Source organism: Pristiophorus japonicus, chromosome 7, assembly GCF_044704955.1.
Source record: "Pristiophorus japonicus isolate sPriJap1 chromosome 7, sPriJap1.hap1, whole genome shotgun sequence".
Taxonomy (NCBI): domain Eukaryota; kingdom Metazoa; phylum Chordata; class Chondrichthyes; family Pristiophoridae; genus Pristiophorus; species Pristiophorus japonicus.
The window spans coordinates 238,035,701-238,057,524 of record NC_091983.1 but is presented as its reverse complement, the minus strand read 5'-3'; the positions used below and the strand labels follow the sequence as shown (position 1 = coordinate 238,057,524).

Genomic DNA, 21,824 nt, shown 5'->3' with positions numbered 1-21,824 from the left:
GCTCAATGCACGACTCCGGCCATGCTGATCACTCACCTGCAGCAATCTGCACCAATCACAAGGCACATCTCCCATTCCTAGCCTCACCTCACCATCTGGGAAGAGACAGTGCAGGCCATTCTTGGTAGCAGCATGGCTAAGCCATTGGCCAGCTCCTGGGAAATCAATCATCCATTCCCGTAGATCCCAAACAGAGAGGGTTGGCAACCCGAAGGGTGTGAGCTGGAATAATTGCAAAATGGTTGCCCCAAATGTTCAGACTTCCCGGGAACCGACTCTCAGAGAGTTAATATTTCTAAATCCATCACATGGATGGAACAGAGTAACATTTCCATAATCAGTCAGCGACGGTATTTCTTCAACACAACGCTCCTACCTGCAGCTAAACTGTATTCAAAACCGTCTTCATAAAACACTATAAAAAGATGTGAACTCGCTGCTCAAACACCAGAAGGGACTGAGAGTCATTCAGTGTGTTCGACAGTGATCGGAGCGGACACCAAGATGCTGAGACTCTGCTTAACTGTGTCTGTCCTCTTCGGACGTCAGATCGCTGCAAAGGAACAAGATCAAGATTTGTACGATTTCTGTGGTGACTATGGCTGCCCTCAGCCCATAGAAGTGATTCAGTTCAACGTGAGTATAGTTAGCAGTTCACTGCGTTCTATGTTTGTACCTGTGGGAATGGTTTATGGCCCGTTTTTTAGTCCATAACGAGCGATGCGCCGACAGCACGTGTCCCAACCGAGAGGCCTGAGGTCGACCCGAAATTGGTCCTCGGGCCACATTAACATTTTATGGGTTTCTGTAACCCCCTGCTGTGTCTCCACGGGCAGCTTGTTCATTTTACTAAGAAGAATATCGGGCCACTTGTCTCTCCAGCAGCGGCTGTAAGCTAAACCCTGGGAGTGGGGGGTTGGTGTGGCCACAGAGAGGGGGCATTGGGGCGATGGCAGGGACTGTGGAGTCGGGGAGCACTCCTGCTTCTCCTGGCTCCACTCAATCCAAGTCGGTTTCTGAAAGGAAGCTTGTAACAAGCATAAGGCACCTACTTTACATATGTAAGAGACCCAACGCATTTTTTGGGCAGCCCCCCAGGATGCTGGCGAAGCCATATCAATATTGTGACGCCTTTAATGCAGGCACAGATTGGGCCTGAGGCTTTGCACTCTGAAATTATGCCTTTTTGTCCCAGTCTTCTTCACAGAAATGCGGACCAATTTCTAACCCAGTGGAATTTCCCTGTATATATAAAGTGGGAAAAGACTCACAGGGAAACACGGTACCTGGACAATGGGTCATTAGCACTGATTCAGTGTGGGAGGCTTTTAATAATGTTCTCCATGTTTGCTTATTGAAAACCCATAAGGACCAAGGCCCATAGTGCAGGACATCACCAAGGGTGAAAGAGTGAGAGAGACAGGAAGCTGAGGCCAAGAGCCCATCATAAAATCCTAACTCTCTTTCTAGCCCAGTCCATCCAGGACATGAATACTGCTGCCACACCTGGGCACCTCGGACAGTCCTCTCAACACAGATTTGTTTCAGTAACTGTACAGTTGTGCCATGTGTTAATATCTTTTCTCTTAGAATTATGACGAGATGGAATATTTACCCGTTCAATGGATTGAAATAGAGGTTAATGGAATGGATATCAAGAGTGCACTCGCGACTGGCCTGGACAAACTACAGAATTATTCATGGTTTTTGAATGCTGCAGGTACATGAGATATTCCTTCAATGTAACAATAGAATATAAAACAACCCTTCGCTGTTTGAAATGTTTTCTTTGAAACTTCCTGTATAGAGAGACACACTGACCAAATAATGCCACCATTTTCAATCCCAAGGGTTGTGCTAGGATTGTGCCCATTGTGCCCTCCATAACTGACCCAGCCTCAGTTTGTGAGATCATTGACATGTTGCTGGTGGGCAGAAGTGCCACATGGGCTACTTCTTTGGTGCTTGCAGGCCATGTGTGCCCAGAATCTGACGAGGCTGCCCACACATGGGGGTTTGGGATACCAAGCTCATGTTCCGACTCCAGCCATGGCCCTTGAATTGTCTCTGGATAATAAAGGTTCTTTGCCAGACCTGAACCAGAGTCCACATACACCCTTGTGGAAGCCCATACTCTTCATTTCTCTCAGCTCACTGGCTGCTACTGGAATGCCGGGTCCTGACTGAGGCTCAGTTCTGTTTAGAGAAGGTTAAGAGCAGATTTGATAAAGATGTTCAAAATCATGAATGGTTTTGATAGAACAAATAAGGAGAAACAGTTTTCAGTGGCAGAAGGGTCGGTAACCAGAGGAGGCAGATTTCAGGTGATTGGCAACAGAACCAGAGGCGACACGAGGAAACATTGTGTTGTACAGAGAGTTGTTGCCTGAAAGCAGAGTGAAAGCAGATTCAATAGTAATATTCAAAAGAAAATTGGATAAATAGCTGAAGGGAAAAAATGCAGGGCTGTGGTTACGAACATGGGAGTGGATTAGTTAGAAAGCTCTACAAAGAGCGAGCCACTTTCTGTGCTGTACCATTCTATCATTCTGTGATTCAGTGTATCACATGAGTGTCTTCCACACCCCAGCACTGTCCCCCTGCCCCAACCTGTAACTTCAGACTCACCATGAGCAATGCCGCAGGTGACCTTCCAGTAGAATGCTGTAACAGTGTTTTCTCTGTCTGCAGATACAATTGTTCCTGTCTCTGCACCTTGGGGACTTCAGGGATACTTGGTAAATGGCACAATACAACAGAAATTCGGGGTATTTGTTGTACTAGTTCCTGAACTCACCAGCCCACCTGAACCAACGGATCCAACCATTAAAATAGGAATGTCACATATCGGCTGGTTCTATGTCAGGTGAGTTTAGTTGGTGATATATTGTGATTGATATTTCTTTACATCAGATACTTAGCCAACATTATTTAACCTGTAGCAAGCCTGTGATTAATGGGCTGGTCCAGTCAGGTGGGTCGTTGGCCAACATTAATCGTGTAATAAGTTGGTTCGTGTCTCATAACCTTCAGTTCCTTCCTCTGAGGACACGGCTAGACCTCCACACTCACATCACTCAGGTTCATATCGAGCACTGGACATAGCCGAGCCACAATTCCTCGGGACGCGATCCCAGGATGTGAATTCTACACTTTGTAACTAAAGTAGTTGGGCTTTTCTCTGCTGGAATGTCCCAAGAGCATAGACTTCCCTATTGTAACAATAATGGGGCTGGCTCCTGTTTTCAGACATTCTCACACACACCACATTCTGGGGGTTATTTTGACCAAAGGGTGAAAACAGGCGCTAAATGGCTGCAGTGCTAATAAGACTAACCTATTTGAAAGTCTGGATTTAGCACACAATTTGGGTCCTAATTGCTGAATGCCAAAATTTGAACTTGCTGGAGATGGTACAACACAAACCTGCAGGTTTAACACTCAAGTGCTGATTAGACACCATTTTCATGGAGCAGTATATGTGGCCTTCTCGCACCCACTTCCACTGAAGGTGTGGAGTGCTCTGGCTGGTACACAGCGGCACATTGCAGGATGGCTCAGGGACCGAGGGAGAGGGTGCAAAGGTTCTCGGATGTGGTACTGGAGACTGGGGTGGAGGAGTTCCAGAGGAGGAGGGACGTCTTGTACCCTCAGGGGGGGAAGGACATCACCTCGCCCTCCTGTCCATCTCTTCTACAGCATCTGGTGCTGCTCTGCCAGGCCTCATGTCCTCCTCCCATTCCTCGTCCAACCCAAGAGGGTGCCCTCGCAGGTGACCATGACCAAGCACTCCCTTTCTCCTGGTGACTCCCATAAGGTGTCCAATAAGGTGGAGTAGCTCAGCACTTACTCATTTTAGGTGAAGTCCTCAGAAAAATTATGGAATAAATGTTACTCAAGTGTTGGTGAGGTCTTGACAAAGTATCCCAGAAAGTCTGCTGATGTGCCTCAAAAGTTCTCTTCACAACTGCAGCAGCAATGAATTTTTGATGAGGTAACCAGGAGAGTCGATGAGGGTAGTGCATTTGATGTAGTGCATATCAATTATAGCAAGGCTTTTGATAATGTGCCACATGGCAGACTGGTCAGGAAAGTGAAAGCACATGGGATCCAGGGCAAAGTGGCAAGTTGTATCCAAAATTGGCTGAGAGGCAGGAAGCAAAATGTAATGGTTGATGGGTGTTTTTGTGACTGGAAGGCTGTTTCCAGTGGGGTTCCGCAGGGCTCAGTACCAGGTCTCATGCTTTTTGTGATTATATAACAATGATTTACACATGAATGTAGGGGGTACGATTAAGAAGTTTGCAAATTATACTAAAATTGGCTGTGTGGTTGATAATGAAGAAGAAATCTGTAGACTAAACGGTGGAACAGTGGAGGACTTTTAAGGAGCTCTTTCATAGAGCTCAACAAAAATATATTCCAGTGAAAAAGAAGGGTGGTAAGAGAAGATATAACCAGCCGTGGATAAACAAGGAAATAAAGGAGAGTATTAAATTAAAATCCAATGCATATAAGGTGGCCAAGATTAGTGGGAAACTAAAAGATTGGGAACATTTTAAACGACAGCAAAGAATGAATAATAAAGCAATAAAGAAAGGAAAGACAGATTACGAAAGTAAACTTCCGCAAAACATAAAAACAGGTAGTAAAAGCTTTTACCGATATATAAAACGGAAAAAAGTGACTGAAGTAAATGTTGGTCCCTTAGAAGATGAGAAGGGGGATTTAATAATGGGAAATGTGGAAATGGCTGAGACCTGAAACAATTATTTTGCTTCGGTCTTCACAGTGGAAGACACAAAAACCATGCCAAAAATTGCTGGTCACGGGAATGTGGGAAAGGAGGACCTTGAGACAATCACTATCACTAGGGGGTGGTGCTGGACAGGCTAATGGGACTCAAGGTAGACAAGTCCCCTGGTCCTGATGAAATGCATCCCAGGGTATTAAAAGAGATGGCGGAAGTTATAACAGTTGCATTTGTTATAATCTACCAAAATTCTCTGGAGTCTGGGGAGGTACCAGCGGATTGGAAAGCAGCTAATGTAACGCCTCTGTTTAAAAAAGGGGGAAGACAAAAGGCAGGTAACTATAGGCCAGTTAGTTTAACATCTGTAGGGGGGAAATGCTTGAAGCTATCATTAAGGAAGAAATAGCGGGACATCTGGATAGGAATAGTGCAATCAAGCAGACGCAACATGGATTCATGAAGGGGAAATCATGTTCAACTAATTTACTGGAATTCTTTGAGGATATAACGAGCATGGTGGATAGAGGTGTACCGATGGATGTGGTGTAGTTAGATTTCCAAAAGGCATTCGATAAGGTGCCACACAAAAGTTTACTGCAGAAGATAAAGGTACGCGGAGTCAGAGGAAATGTATTAGCATGGATCGAGAATTGGCTGGCTAACAGAAAGCAGAGAGTTGGGATAAATGGGTCCTTTTCGGGTTGGAAATCGGTGGTTAGTGGTGTGCCACAGGGATCGGTGCTGGGACCACAACTGTTTACAATATACATAGATGACCTGGAAGAGGGGACAGAGTGTCGTGTAACAAAATTTGCAGCTGACACAAAGATTAGTGGGAAAGCGGGTTGTGTAGTAGACACAGAGAGGTTGCAAAGAGATTTAGATCGGTTAAGTGAATGGGCTAAGGTTTGGCAGAGGGAATACAATGTCGGAAAATGTGAGGTCATCCACCTTGGGAAAAAAACAGTAAAAGGCAATATTATTTGAATGGGGAGAAATTACAACATGCTGCGGTGCAGAGGGACCTGGGGGTCCTTGTGCATGAAACTCTTTTGAGTTTACCTGCAAAACATAAAAACATTAAACGGTGCCACCCGACCTGGGTGACACTCCAGACATTTACAAGGCCCTTTTTTTTCCCCCCACTTTTTTTTTGTTTTTTTTTGTGTTTTTCTTTTTTGGTTTTTTTTTTTGGGCACTAAATTCACAATTTTCCCCAGTGCCCCCTATAAAAGGGAAGGGGGACACTAAAAGCACCGGCAATTAAAACAAATTAAACTTAAAAAACGTAAAATCAAATTAAAATTTGGTTGCCGGGCGTGATGATGCACTCCAGTCCCTCCGGTGCCCACCTCTCGCGGAAGGCCGCGAGCGTACCGGTGGACACCGCGTGCTCCATCTCCAAGGACACCCTGGACCGGATGTAAGAGCGGAAGAGAGGCAGGCAGTCAGGTTGAACGCCCCCCTCGACCGCCCGCTGCCTGGACCGGCTGATGGCACCCTTGGCCGTGCCCAGGAGCAGTCCTACGAGGAGGCCTTCGGACCTACCCGCTCCCCTCCGCACAGGGTGCCCAAAGATCAGGAGAGTGGGACTGAAGTGCAGCCAGAATTTCAGGAGCAGCCCCTTCAAATAGTGGAACAGGGGCTGCAACCTTGTGCACTCAATAAAAACATGGAACACGGACTCCTCCAGACCGCAGAAATTGCAGGCGGCCTGGGAGTCCGTGAACCGGCTTAAAAATTTGTTGCACGGCACTGCTCCGTGCACCACCCTCCAGGCCAAGTCCCCGATGAATAGTGGGAGGACCCCTGCGTAGAGTGCCCTCCATCGGGGACCCCCGCCTCCTCCGGACGGCAAGATGGTACGCCATGGCGTGTCCGGACGGCCGGCGAGGATGGCAAAGTTGAGGGTGTGCAGGAGCAGCCCGTACAGGAAACCCCTCCGCGCGGAACTGAAAGGCACGGAGGGGATTTCCCCGATGCGGCTCAAGTTGTGAGGCGCCGGCCCCCGAGGGAGGTTCCGGGGTTTGGCGCCGATGAGGAATTCCGTCCGGACGGGGGTCAGTTCGGACGGGATCTCCCCACGTGCTTGAGCCTACTCGATGCACCTAACGGAGTCAGGGCCCAGAGCTGTTTTTAGCGACTCGATGGCATCGGCCGCGTGGCGGACGTTGGCAGAATTTAGGCGCCGCGCCAGCGTGTCTGGCGCCATCCAGCCCGCACCTCCGCCATCGAGCAGGTCCCTGACCCTGGTCACCTCACCAGCCACAGCCCTCTCTTCCGACCGCCACATAAAGCCTCGGCCGTGGAGGTACGGATTCCCGAGCAGCGGTTCCTGCAGGACGGCCGCCACTCCAGCCGGCGGAGAGCTGCGCTTGGTGGAGACTTTGTTCCAGACCCTGATGAGTTCCCTGTAAAAGACAGGCAGCTCCCGGAGGGCGGTCCTGGCACCCCCCAAGTTCACAAACAGGAGCTGCATGTCATAATTGAGGTCGAGCTGCTGGCGGAAGAAATACCTCGCCAGAGCGCACCACCTAGGAGGGGGCTCGACGTAAAGGTATCTCTGCAGGGTCTGAAGACGGAAAGTCGCGAGCTGGGCGCTGACGCACACCAACGACTGACCGCCCTCCTCAAGCGGGAGACTCAAGACCGCAGCAGAGACCCAGTGCTTCCTGTTGTTCCAGAAGAAGTCCACCAGCTTCTTCTGTATCTTGGTGACAAACGCAGGGGGAGGGGTCAAAGTGACCAGCCGGTACCACAACATTGCGGCCACCAGCTGGTTTATGACTAGCGCTCGACCCCTGTAGGACAGCACTCGGAGCAGTCCTGTCCAGCGCCCTAGGCGAGCGGCGACCTTGGCCTCCAGCTCCTGCCAGTTCGCCGGCCAGGCTCCCTCGTCGGGGCTAAGGTAGACTCCCAGATAGAGGAGATGGGTCGTGCTCCAGGCAAAAGGCCTGAGCTCCTCCGGCAGGGAGTCCACCCGCCACTGACCCACCAGGAGTCCGGAACATTTCTCCCAGTTGATCCTGGCGGAGGACGCGGCCGAGTAAATCTCCTGGCACTCACGCATCCTCCGCAGGTCAGCGGGATCCTCTATCACGAGGAGCACGTCATCGGCGTAAGCCGAGAGGACGACCTCCACGCCCGGCCCTTGCAGAGCCAGTCCCGTCAACCTCGTCCGCAAGAGGCGCAGGAAAGGCTCCACGCAAACGGCGTATAACTGGCCGGACATGGGGCATCCCTGGCGCACCCCTCTCCTAAAGCGAAGGGGCGCCGTCAAGGACCCGTTAACCTTAATCAGACACTCCGCGGCGGCGTACAAAAGTCGGATCCGGGCGACGAAATGCGTCCCGAACCCGAAAGCGCGCAGAGTTCCGAGCAGATAGTCGTGATCCACCCTGTCGAACGCCTTCTCTTGGTCGAGGGATAGGAAGGCGACCGACAGACCAGCCTCCTGGGAACAATGGATGAGGTCCCGGACCAGATGGATGTTATCGTGCATTGTCCGGCCCGGGACCGTGTATGACTGGTCGGGGTGGATCATGTGGTCCAGCACGGCACCAAGGCGAGCAGACATCGCCCTGGCGAAGATTTTGTAGTCCGTGCTGAGGAGGGAGACCGGGCGCCAGTTCTTAAGGAGGCGGAGATCGCCCTTCTTAGGCAGCAGGACGATGACTGCCCTGCGCCAAGAGAGGGGCATCTCCCCGGTCGCCAGACTTTCCCCCAGGACCCGCGCGTAGTCGCTCCCCAGGACGTCCCAGAACGCCCTGTGGAACTCCACGGTCAGCCCGTCCAGCCCCGGGGATTTTCCCCTCGAGAGCCGGGCGAGGGCACCGGTCAGCTCCGCCAGGCTTAGCGGAGCTTCCAGATTTTCGGCGCCCTCCGGGCCGACCTTCGGCAGGTCCTCCCACAAAACTCTACGCGCTTCCTCGCTGGACGGATCCGGAGAGAACAGAGCCCCGTAATATTCACGGACCCTGTTGTTGACGCCCTCCGGATCCGAGACGAGAGAGCCGTCGTCGGCCAGCAGCGTCAAGAGCTGCTTACGGACACTCTGCCTTTTTTCCAGCGAGTAGAAGAAGGGGGAGCCGCGGTCCAGATCCCGCAGGAACCGGATCCGCGACCTCACAAACGCGCCTCGGGACCCGACGAGCTGCAGGTCCTTCAGCGCGGCCTTCTTCGCTTCGTACACCGTCCGCAGGGCCGGGTCCTGGACGACTTGACCGAGACGGGCTTCCAGGTCGAGCACCTCTTTTTCTAGGCGCCCGACTCTGGCCGCCCGCCTCTTGGTCGACCCCCTCGCGTACTCTTGACAGAAGACGCGGACGTGAGCCTTGCCCACGTCCCACCATAGCCTCAAGGAGGGGAAGCCCCCCTGCTTCCTTCTCCAGTCGGACCAGAATCAACGGAACGAGTCCTGGAACCGCACGTCCTCCAGCAGCCGGTTGTTAAAGTGCCAGTACGCGGACCCCGTCCTCGCGCGGAGCGAAGCGAGCTCCGCCCACACCAGGTGGTGGTCCGAACACGGCACCGGCCGCATGGAGGCCGCCGGGACGCAGGAAACGTACGCCCGAGACACGTAAAGGCGGTCGACTCTGGACCATCCAACTCCAGGCCTCACCCAAGTAAAGGCGCTGGAGTCGGGGTGGAGATTTCGCCAGACGTCCACCAAGTCGAAGGACCCGACCAGGTCCCTCAACTTCTCCATCGCCGTCATGCACTGCGGGGCACCGGAGCGGTCCCTCGCCTCGAGGGTGCAGTTAAAATCCCCCCCGAGGACAATGCAGTCGCCGACGTCGACGGAGCCAAGAAGAGCGGACACCTCTTCAAAGAAGCGCGTCTGCTGCGGGCCGGGATGAGGGGCGTACACGTTCACGAGATGGAGCGGCACGTCCCCCAGGCGAACCGTTACGTGCAGCAAGCGGCCTGGCACGGGCTCCTCGACCCCCAAGATCTCCGGCTGAAAATGCGGGCCCAGCAAGATGGCCACCCCACTAGAAATGGCGGTGAGGTGGCTCATGCGGACCTCTCCTTGCCATTCCAGGAGCCACGTGGCTTCGTCTCCCGGAACGGTGTGGGTTTCTTGCAGGAAGCACACCGCATATTTCCCCTCCCGCAGGAGCGAAAAATTGTCAAATCTACGGCGTGCCCCTCTGCCGCCGTTGATGTTGAGGCTGGCTATGGTTATCTTCATGGCAAAAGCATAGTGCAACCTCTACCTTAACCTATTGTGGGGGAGGGAGCGGAGTCTTTTGTTGAACTCCGCTCCCTCCGCAGCCCAGCGAGGAGTCCCTCGAGCTCGCGCAGCTCAAGGTGCTGCTCCTTTGTCAAGGGCCCGCCCGCGGCCAAGGTTTTAACGGCGGCGCGGACGGACCCCTTGATCAGCTCCGGCTCGGACCATTTTTCCAGGGCCAGTCGGGCTTGGTCGCGGCGACCCCGGCTCTGGGCCAAAAAGTCCCGGAGTTCCTTTGCAGGAATGAGGAGGGCCTCAGCGGCGGCCGCGAGCAGATCCACCGCCTCACTGGCGGTGGTCTCTAGGTCTTCACCCGCGTCCCCCACCGAGTCCCCGTCCTCCGGGAGGTGGCCGCCAGCAGCCAGCCCATCGACCGCACAAGGTACGGCAAATGAACCGGCCGCTCCAACCGGCCCTGGCACTGCCCCGATCCCACCCCCAGGATCGTCGGCAGAGGAGTCCCCACTGGGCTCTTTTAAAAATGGTGCTGGGTCGGGAAATGACAGCGGAAGGGGTTCCCCCTCCGCCCCAGGAACCGGAGAACAAGGAGAGACCCGGCCATAGGAGATCCCCAGGCTCCCCAAGTGCACCAGCTCCAAAGTAAGGGGCGAGGGTGGGTGTTCCTCCCCCTCCCCGCTGCCACCCCCCGGCCCAGCATCTACAGTTTCATTAAAAACAGTTTGTGTTTCTGCCGGGTCGAGCGACTCCCGGGGGAAGTTGGGTATTGGCTGGGTGGGCTCAGGTTCGGCCTTTTCGGCCCCGCCCGCCTCAGTCCCCGGGACGCCCGGCCCGGCGGCTACGCATTCCTCCGCGGTCCCCACGCCCCCCACGACAGGCAGATCTTCCACTCCATCCCCAGGAGGCAGCGGCTGGGCAGCCTCGACTGCCTCACCCTCCCCGGGGACAGACTCTTCGCGCCTGCAGCGCAATTTGGGAGCGCTGGTGGGGGACGCGGGACACGCGGCGGGCACCGACTCCTCCGCGGAGGGATGTTGTTCCCCCTCCGCCTCATCGGAGCCGTGCCTCCTTTTGTTCCTGGGGGTGCGCGGAGGCAGGGAGACCCCCATGTCTGCCGAGGCCTCCCGCTCCGCCCCCCCCTTTTCCTTTCCTTTCCCGCGCCCGGGCCCCTCTGTGGTGTTATTCAAGGGCTCGGGCACGGGCTCGGGGGAACCACGCGCTCGCCGGTGACTGGGTTGGGCTGAGCGCGGTGGTCAAATTATCTGGCGCACCGAGGGGACCCGCCTCTAGATGTTTTGCCTTCTTCCGCGCCTTCTTTCCGGTCGGACGCTCTCCCTCCCCCCCGCCGGAGGCCCTGAAAACAAAGGCCTCCGACGATGCCCGCGCACCCATGGCTCCCGGCACGCGGACGCAACTAGGGGGAGGGGTGGCGGCGGCGCCAGCCTTGGCCGCCTTCGGTGCTTTGGCGGCCTTGGAGGCGGGGCAGTTCTTACGAACATGCCCCACCTCCCTGCAGGCATGGCACCGCACGCCGTCCGACGTCCAGAAGACGCGGTAGGCAGTCCCCTCGTGCACCACATTAAAATTCCCCTCCGTCGTGTCCTCCCGCGCCAGCCGGACAAAGAGCTGGCGGCGGAAGGAGAACACGTGGCGCAGGCTGTTCTCCCTGAGGCCGAGCGGTATGGGGTTGATCCCTGACCTTACCTCCCCCAGTTGTTGTAGGTGAGGGAGGAGGAGCTCAGCGGGAACAAAGGGCGGGACGTTCGAAATGATGACCCTCTGCGCGGTGGCCTCGAGAGGGTCCACCGGCAGGAACGTCCCGCCCACCGTGAGCCCCTTTTCGAGGGCCAGGGACACCGCCCGCTCCGACCCCAGGAAGAACACGGCCTTCCCAGACATCTTGGAGGCTGCGACAATGGCCGAGGGGCCGACTACCCCAGCCATCGCCCGCACGCACTCCTCGATGGTCATTGTGGGGTGAGTGTAGCTCTTGACCCCGTGTTTTTTAGTAATGAGTCTGAAAGGTGGCAGGGCAGCGGGTGGCGCAGGAGGGGCCGTGGAAGCGGTTGCCACCTGCGCATATGTCTTCGCTGGCCCTGCCACCGGCGTGGATGGGGTCGCCATCACGGGGTCCCTTTAAGGGCTACACCCACCCCAAAGTCACAGGCCTTAATGGTCTTTAATGGCCTCGTATATTAACTGAGCAGAGGAGCCCTTAACGAGGCACCTCTCCCCTCGTTGACAATTGGGGAGAGGCCTTGCTCCCTCTGCTCAGTTGTCTTAATTGGGTTTTTTTTTTGTAAATTTGGAAGGGAAGAGGCCTCAGAGAGAGAGGGGAGAAACAGAGTAGCAGAGAAAGAGAGAGGGGGGTGGGAAGGGGGGGGGACTGCGAGGGCAGGTCTCCCCTCGCAGCTGTGGGTGGGTGCACTCCCCAGATCGCAAAACACAAAAGTCTTTGGGGTGGTCTTCAGGTGGGGGGAGAAGATGTCTTCACCTGGGGTAGCTGGAGCCACCAGGCACTCCCAACGATCTTTAATTGGGTGATTAAGAAAAACAACAATCTTCAGCCTGGTAGCTCCAGCTATCCCAGGCTAGGCAATTGGGGGGGGGGGTGGGGGGGGGTTCCAATTGTGGGGGGGGCCCAGTTGTAAGCACGGCCCCCACGCACACTACCACACACACACACACCCCCCGCGATGTTCCGGCCCTCAGTGGTCTTCTTTCCTCCCCCCACCGATACAACAAAGTCTGTTTGGGGAAATGCACCCACACCCACCTGTAGAATGTAGAGTCTCCCTCCTTCCACACTGGATGTTGTTGTTCTTTTCCCCCTCTCTCCAACTCTTTGCAGAATGGTAATAAAGATGTTAAAGTTTTCTGTTCTCCTCCTCTCCCTCTGGATAGAAGTTGGTGTTGAAGCCCCTTCCTTCCTTCTTTTCCTGGGCTGGTCTCAGGGCTCTCCAGGCAGGAGCTCAAGTTGCTAGCAGCTCCACTCACTGCTCACAGCTCCAACTGAGCAGGACACGCCTCCACAGCTCCACGATTGGTCCCTTGTGCATGAAACTCTTTTTGGAGTTCACCTGCAAAACATAAAACATTAAACGGTGCCACCCGACCTGGGTGACACTCCAGACATTTACAAGGCCCTTTTTTTCCCCCCTTTTTTGTTATTTTTTGTGTTTTTCCTTTTTTTTTTTGTTTTTTTTTTGGGCACTAAAATCACAATTTTTCCCCAGTGCCCCCTATAAAAGGGAAGGGGACACTAAAAGCACCGGCAATTAAAAACAAATTAACTTTAAAACGTAAAATCAAATTAAAATTTGGTTGCCGGGCGTGATGATGCACTCCAGTCCCTCCGGTGCCCACCTCTCGCGGAAGGCCGCGAGCGTACCGGTGGACACCGCGTGCTCCATCTCCAAGGACACCCTGGACCGGATGTAAGAGCGGAAGAGAGGCAGGCAGTCAGGTTGAACGACCCCCTCGACCGCCCGCTGCCTGGACCGGCTGATGGCACCCTTGGCCGTGCCCAGGAGCAGTCCTACGAGGAGGCCTTCGGACCTACCCGCTCCCCTCCGCACAGGGTGCCCAAAGATCAGGAGAGTGGGACTGAAGTGCAGCCAGAATTTCAGGAGCAGCCCCTTCAAATAGTGGAACAGGGGCTGCAACCTCGTGCATTCAATAAAAACATGGAACACGGACTCCTCCAGACCGCAGAAATTGCAGGCGGCCTGGGAGTCCGTGAACCGGCTTAAAAATTTGTTGCACGGCACTGCTCCGTGCACCACCCTCCAGGCCAAGTCCCCGATGAATAGTGGGAGGACCCCTGCGTAGAGTGCCCTCCATCGGGGACCCCCGCCTCCTCCGGACGGCAAGATGGTACGCCATGGCGTGTCCGGACGGCCGGCGAGGATGGCAAAGTTGAGGGTGTGCAGGAGCAGCCCGTACAGGAAACCCCTCCGCGCGGAACTGAAAGGCACGGAGGGGATTTCCCCGAGGCGGCTCAAGTTGTGAGGCGCCGGCCCCCGAGGGAGGTTCCGGGGTTTGGCGCCGATGAGGAATTCCGTCCGGACGGGGGTCAGTTCGGACGGGATCTCCCCACGTGCTTGAGCCTCCTCGATGCACCTAATGGAGTCAGGGCCCAGAGCTGTTTTTAGCGACTCGATGGCATCGGCCGCGTGGCGGACGTTGGCAGAATTTAGGCGCCGCGCCAGCGTGTCTGGCGCCATCCAGCCCGCTCCTCCGCCATCGAGCAGGTCCCTGACCCTGGTCACCTCACCAGCCACAGCCCTCTCTTCCAACCGCCACATAAAGCCTCGGCCGTGGAGGTACGGATTCCCGAGCAGCGGCTCCTGCAGGACGGCCGCCACTCCAGCCGGCGGAGAGCTGCGCTTGGTGGAGACTTTGTTCCAGACCCTGATGAGTTCCCTGTAAAAGACAGGCAGCTCCCGGAGGGCGGTCCTGGCACCCCCCAAGTTCACAAACAGGAGCTGCGTGTCATAATTGAGGTCGAGCTGCTGGCGGAAGAAATACCTCGCCAGAGCACACCACCTAGGAGGGGGCTCGACTTAAAGGTATCTCTGCAGGGTCTGAAGACGGAAAGTCGCGAGCTGGGCGCTGACGCACACCAACGACTGACCGCCCTCCTCAAGCGGGAGACTCAAGACCGCGGCAGAGACCCAGTGCTTCCTGTTGTTCCAGAAGAAGTCCACCAGCTTCTTCTGTATCTTGGCGACAAACGCAGGGGGAGGGGTCAAAGTGACCAGCCGGTACCACAGCATTGCGGCCACCAGCTGGTTTATGACTAGCGCTCGACCCCTGTAGGACAACACTCGGAGCAGTCCTGTCCAGCGCCCTAGGCGAGCGGCGACCTTGGCCTCCAGCTCCTGCCAGTTCGCCGGCCAGGCTCCCTCGTCGGGGCTAAGGTAGACTCCCAGATAGAGGAGATGGGTCGTGCTCCAGGCAAAAGGCCTGAGCTCCTCCGGCAGGGAGTCCACCCGCCACTGACCCACCAGGAGTCCGGAACATTTCTCCCAGTTGATCCTGGCGGAGGACTCGGCCGAGTAAATCTCCTGGCACTCACGCATCCTCCGCAGGTCAGCGGGATCCTCTATCGCGAGGAGCACGTCATCGGCGTAAGCCGAGAGGACGACCTCCACGCCCGGCCCTTGCAGAGCCAGTCCCGTCAACCTCGTCCGCAAGAGGCGCAGGAAAGGCTCCACGCAAACGGCGTATAACTGGCCGGACATGGGGCATCCCTGGCGCACCCCTCTCCTAAAGCGAAGGGGCGCCGTCAAGGACCCGTTAACCTTAATCAGACACTCCGCGGCGGCGTACAAAAGTCGGATCCGGGCGACGAAATGCGTCCCGAACCCGAAAGCGCGCAGAGTTCCGAGCAGATAGTCGTGATCCACCCTGTCGAACGCCTTCTCTTGGTCGAGGGATAGGAAGGCGACCGACAGACCAGCCTCCTGGGAACAATGGATGAGGTCCCGGACCAGATGGATGTTATCGTGGATTGTCCGGCCCGGGACCGTGTATGACTGGTCGGGGTGGATCATGTGGTCCAGCACGGCACCAAGGCGAGCAGACATCGCCCTGGCGAAGATTTTGTAGTCCGTGCTGAGGAGGGAGACCGGGCGCCAGTTCTTAAGGAGGCGGAGATCGCCCTTCTTAGGCAGCAGGACGATGACTGCCCTGCGCCAAGAGAGGGGCATCTCCCCGGTCGCCAGACTTTCCCCCAGGACCCGCGCGTAGTCGCTCCCCAGGACGTCCCAGAACGCCCTGTGGAACTCCACGGTCAGCCCGTCCAGCCCCGGGGATTTTCCCCTCGAGAGCCGGGCGAGGGCACCGGTCAGCTCCGCCAGGCTTAGCGGAGCTTCCAGATTTTCGGCGCCCTCCGGGCCGACCTTCGGCAGGTCCTCCCACAAAACTCTACGCGCTTCCTCGCTGGACGGATCCGGAGAGAACAGAGCCCCGTAATATTCACGGACCCTGTTGTTGACGCCCTCCGGATCCGAGACGAGAGAGCCGTCGTCGGCCAGCAGCGTCAAGAGCTGCTTACGGACACTCTGCCTTTTTTCCAGCGAGTAGAAGAAGGGGGAGCCGCGGTCCAGATCCCGCAGGAACCGGATCCGCGACCTCACGAACGCGCCTCGGGACCCGACGAGCTGCAGGTCCTTCAGCGCGGCCTTCTTCGCTTCGTACACCGTCCGCAGGGCCGGGTCCTGGACGACTTGACCGAGACGGGCTTCCAGGTCGAGCACCTCTTTTTCTAGGCGCCCGACTCTGGCCGCCCGCCTCTTGGTCGACCCCCTCGCGTACTCTTGACAGAAGACGCGGACGTGAGCCTTGCCCACGTCCCACCATAGCCTCAAGGAGGGGAAGCCCCCCTGCTTCCTTCTCCAGTCGGACCAGAATCGACGGAACGAGTCCTGGAACCGCACGTCCTCCAGCAGCCGGTTGTTAAAGTGCCAGTACGCGGACCCCGTCCTCGCGCGGAGCGAAGCGAGCTCCGCCCACACCAGGTGGTGGTCCGAACACGGCACCGGCCGCATGGAGGCCGCCGGGACGCAGGAAACGTACGCCCGAGACACGTAAAGGCGGTCGACTCTAGACCATCCAACTCCAGGCCTCACCCAAGTAAAGGCGCTGGAGTCGGGGTGGAGATTTCGCCAGACGTCCACCAAGTCGAAGGACCCGACCAGGTCCCTCAACTTCTCCATCGCCGTCATGCACTGCGGGGCACCGGAGCGGTCCCTCGCCTCGAGGGTGCAGTTAAAATCCCCCCCGAGGACAATGCAGTCGCCGACGTCGACGGAGCCAAGAAGAGCGGACACCTCTTCAAAGAAGCGCGTTTGCTGCGGGCCGGGATGAGGGGCGTACACGTTCACGAGATGGAGCGGCACATCCCCCAGGCGAACCGTTACGTGCAGCAAGCGGCCTGGCACGGGCTCCTCGACCCCCAAGATCTCCGGCTGAAAATGCGGGCCCAGCAAGATGGCCACCCCACTAGAAATGGCGGTGAGGTGGCTCATGCGGACCTCTCCTTGCCATTCCAGGAGCCACGTGGCTTCGTCTCCCGGAACGGTGTGGGTTTCTTGCAGGAAGCACACCGCATATTTCCCCTCCCGCAGGAGCGAAAAATTGTCAAATCTACGGCGTGCCCCTCTGCCGCCGTTGATGTTGAGGCTGGCTATGGTTATCTTCATGGCAAAAGCATAGTGCAACCTCTACCTTAACCTATTGTGGGGGAGGGAGCGGAGTCTTTTGTTGAACTCCGCTCCCTCCGCAGCCCAGCGAGGAGTCCCTCGAGCTCGCGCAGCTCAAGGTGCTGCTCCTTTGTCAAGGGCCCGCCCGCGGCCAAGGTTTTAACGGCGGCGCGGACGGACCCCTTGATCAGCTCTGGCTCGGACCATTTTTCCAGGGCCAGTCGGGCTTGGTCGCGGCGACCCCGGCTCTGGGCCAAAAAGTCCCGGAGTTCCTTTGCAGGAATGAGGAGGGCCTCAGCGGCGGCCGCGAGCAGATCCACCGCCTCACTGGCGGTGGTCTCTAGGTCTTCACCCGCGTCCCCCACCGAGTCCCCGTCCTCCTCCGGGAGGTGGCCGCCAGCAGCCAGCCCATCGACCGCACAAGGTACGGCAAATGAACCGGCCGCTCCAACCGGCCCTGGCACTGCCCCGATCCCACCCCCAGGATCGTCGGCAGAGGAGTCCCCACTGGGCTCTTTTAAAAATGGTGCTGGGTCGGGAAATGACAGCGGAAGGGGTTCCCCCTCCGCCCCAGGAACCGGAGAACAAGGAGAGACCCGGCCATAGGAAATCCCCAGGCCCTCCAAGTGCTCCAGCTCCAAAGTAAGGGGCGAGGATGGGTGTTCCTCCCCCTCCCCGCTGCCACCCCCCGGCCCAGCATCTACAGTGTCATTAAAACCAATAAATTGTTTTTCTGCCGGGTCGAGCGACTCCCGGGGGAAGTTGGGTATTGGCTGGGCGGGCTCAGGTTCGGCCTTTTCGGCCTCGCCCGCCTCAGTCCCCGGGACGCCCGGCCCGGCGGCTACGCATTCCTCCACGGTCCCCACGCCCCCCACGACAGGCAGATCTTCCATGCCATCCCCAGGAGGCAGCGGCTGGGCAGCCTCGACTGCCTCACCCTCCCCGGGGACAGACTCTTCGCGCCTGCAGCGCAATTTGGGAGCGCTGATGGGGGACGCGGGACACGCGGCGGGCACCGACTCCTCCGCGGAGGGATGTTGTTCCCCCTCCGCCTCATCGGAGCCGCGCCTCCTTTTGTTCCTGGGGGTGCGGGGAGGCAGGGAGACCCCCATGTCTGCCGAGGCCTCCCGCTCCGCCCCCCCCTTTTCCTTTCCTTTCCCGCGCCCGGGCCCCTCTGTGGTGTTATTCATGGGCTCGGGCACGGGCTCTGGGCACCACGCGCTCGCCGGTGACTGGGTTGGGCTGAGCGCGGTGGTCAAATTATCTGGCGCACCGAGGGGACCCGCCTCTAGATGTTTCGCCTTCTTCCGCGCCTTCTTTCCGGTCGGACGCTCTCCCTCCCCCCCGCCGGAGGCCCTGAAAACAAAGGCCTCCGACGATGCCCGCGCACCCATGGCTCCCGGCACGCGGACGCAACTTGGGGGAGGGGTGGCGGCGGCGCCAGCCTTGGCCGCCTTCGGTGGTTTGGCGGCCTTGGAGGCGGGGCAGTTCTTACGAACATGCCCCACCTCCCTGCAGGCATGGCACCGCACGCCGTCCGACGTCCAGAAGACGCGGTAGGCAGTCCCCTCGTGCACCACATTAAAATTTCCCTCCGTCGTCTCCTCCCGCGCCAGCCGGACAAAGAGCTGGCGGCGGAAGGAGAACACGTGGCGCAGGCTGTTCTCCCTGAGGCCGAGCGGTATGGGGTTGATCCCTGACCTTACCTCCCCCAGTTGTTGTAGGTGAGGGAGGAGGAGCTCAGCGGGAACAAAGGGCGGGACGTTTGAAATGATGACCCTCTGCGCGGTGGCCTCGAGAGGGTCCACCGGCAGGAACGTCCCGCCCACCGTGAGCCCCTTTTCAAGGGCCAGGGACACCGCCCGCTCCGACCCCAGGAAGAACACGGCCTTCCCAGACATCTTGGAGGCTGCGACAATGGCCGAGGGGCCGACTACCCCAGCCATCGCCCGCACGCACTCCTCGATGGTCATTGTGGGGTGAGTGTAGCTCTTGACCCCGTGTTTTTTAGTAATGAGTCTGAAAGGTGGCAGGGCAGCGGGTGGCGCAGGAGGGGCCGTGGAAGCGGTTGCCACCTGCGCATACGTCCTTGCTGGCCCTGCCACCGGCGTGGATGGGGTCGCCATCACGGGGTCCCTTTAAGGGCTACACCCACCCCAAAGTCACAGGCCTTAATGGTCTTTAATGGCCTCGTATATTAACTGAGCAGAGGAGCCCTTAACGAGGCACCTCTCCCCTCGTTGACAATTGGGGAGAGGCCTTGCTCCCTCTGCTCAGTTGTCTTAATTGGGTTTTGTTTTTTAAAAATTAGGAAGAAAAGGGGCCTCAGAGAGAGAGGGGAGAAACAGAGGGTAACGGAGAAAGAGAGAGGGGGGTGGGAAGGGGGGGGGGGCTGCGAGGGCAGGTCTCCCCTCGCAGCTGTGGGTGGGTGCACTCCCCAGATGGCAAAACAAAAAGTCTTTGGGGTGGTCTTCAGGTGGGGGGAGAAGATGTCTTCACCTGGGGTAGCTGGAGCCACCAGTCACTCCCAACGATCTTTAATTGGGTGATTAAGAAAAACAACAATCTTCAGCCTGGTAGCTCCAGCTATCCCAGGCTAGGCAATTGGGGGGGGGGTGAGGGGGGTTCCAATTGTGGGGGGGGGCCCAGTTGTAAGCACGGCCCCCACGCACACTACCACACACACACACACCCCCCGCGATGTTCCGGCCCTCAGTGGTCTTCTTTCCTCCCCCCACCGATACAACAAAGTCTGTTTGGGGAAATGCACCCACACCCACCTGTAGAATGTAGAGTCTCCCTCCTTCCACACTGGATGTTGTTGTTCTTTTCCCCCTCTCTCCAACTCTTTGCAGAATGGTAATAAAGATGTTAAAGTTTTCTGTTCTCCTCCTCTCCCTCTGGATAGAAGTTGGTGTTGAAGCCCCTTCCTTCCTTCTTTTCCTGGGCTGGTCTCAGGGCTCTCCAGGCAGGAGCTCAAGTTGCTAGCAGCTCCACTCACTGCTCACAGCTCCAACTGAGCAGGACACGCCTCCACAGCTCCACGATTGGTCCCTTGTGCATGAAACTCTTTTGAGTTTACCTGCAAAACATAAAGACATTAAACGGTGCCACCCGACCTGGGTGACACTCCAGACATTTACAAGGCCCTTTTTTTCCCCCCTTTTTTTTTGTTTTTTTTTGTGTTTTTCTTTTTTTGGTTTTTTTTTGGGCACTAAAATCACAATTTTTCCCCAGTGCCCCCTATAAAAGGGAAGGGGACACTAAAAGCACCGGCAATTAAAACAAATTAACTTTAAAACGTAAAATCAAATTAAAATTTGGTTGCCGGGCGTGATGATGCACTCCAGTCCCTCCGGTGCCCACCTCTCGCGGAAGGCCGCGAGCGTACCGGTGGACACCGCGTGCTCCATCTCCAAGGACACCCTGGACCGGATGTAAGAGCGGAAGAGAGGCAGGCAGTCAGGTTGAACGACCCCCTCGACCGCCCGCTGCCTGGACCGGCTGATGGCACCCTTGGCCGTGCCCAGGAGCAGTCCTACGAGGAGGCCTTCGGACCTACCCGCTCCCCTCCGCACAGGGTGCCCAAAGATCAGGAGAGTGGGACTGAAGTGCAGCCAGAATTTCAGGAGCAGCCCCTTCAAATAGTGGAACAGGGGCTGCAACCTCGTGCATTCAATAAAAACATGGAACACGGACTCCTCCAGACCGCAGAAATTGCAGGCGACCTGGGAGTCCGTGAACCGGCTTAAAAATTTGTTGCACGGCACTGCTCCGTGCACCACCCTCCAGGCCAAGTCCCCGATGAATAGTGGGAGGACCCCTGCGTAGAGTGCCCTCCATCGGGGACCCCCGCCTCCTCCGGACGGCAAGATGGTACGCCATGGCGTGTCCGGACGGCCGGCGAGGATGGCAAAGTTGAGGGTGTGCAGGAGCAGCCCGTACAGGAAACCCCTCCGCGCGGAACTGAAAGGCACGGAGGGGATTTCCCGGAGGCGGCTCAAGTTGTGAGGCGCCGGCCCCCGAGGGAGGTTCCGGGGTTTGGCGCCGATGAGGAATTCCGTCCGGACGGGGGTCAGTTCGGACGGGATCTCCCCACGTGCTTGAGCCTCCTCGATGCACCTAACGGAGTCAGGGCCCAGAGCTGTTTTTAGCGACTCGATGGCATCGGCCGCGTGGCGGACGTTGGCAGAATTTAGGCGCCGCGCCAGCGTGTCTGGCGCCATCCAGCCCGCTCCTCCGCCATCGAGCAGGTCCCTGACCCTGGTCACCTCACCAGCCACAGCCCTCTCTTCCGACCGCCACATAAAGCCTCGGCCGTGGAGGTACGGATTCCCGAGCAGCGGTTCCTGCAGGACGGCCGCCACTCCAGCCGGCGGAGAGCTGCGCTTGGTGGAGACTTTGTTCCAGACCCTGATGAGTTCCCTGTAAAAGACAGGCAGCTCCCAGAGGGCGGTCCTGGCACCCCCCAAGTTCACAAACAGGAGCTGCGTGTCATAATTGAGGTCGAGCTGCTGGCGGAAGAAATACCTCGCCAGAGCACACCACCTAGGAGGGGGCTCGACGTAAAGGTATCTCTGCAGGGTCTGAAGACGGAAAGTCGCGAGCTGGGCGCTGATGCACACCAACGACTGACCGCCCTCCTCAAGCGGGAGACTCAAGACCGCGGCAG

General features: G+C 57.3%; 1 protein-coding gene across 1 annotated transcript in view; it reads left to right on the top strand.

Annotated features, from left to right (window-relative positions):
• The first annotated feature begins 504 nt into the window (after window positions 1-504).
• LOC139266706 (heme-binding protein 2-like) overlaps window positions 505-21,824 on the top strand; it is an 87,177-nt gene continuing 65,857 nt past the window's right edge. Inside the window, exons 1-3 of the mRNA XM_070884293.1 lie at window positions 505-636; window positions 1,591-1,720; window positions 2,692-2,866. Coding sequence (XP_070740394.1) covers window positions 505-636; window positions 1,591-1,720; window positions 2,692-2,866 — 437 coding nt within the window. The remainder of the gene's footprint in view (window positions 637-1,590; window positions 1,721-2,691; window positions 2,867-21,824) is intronic.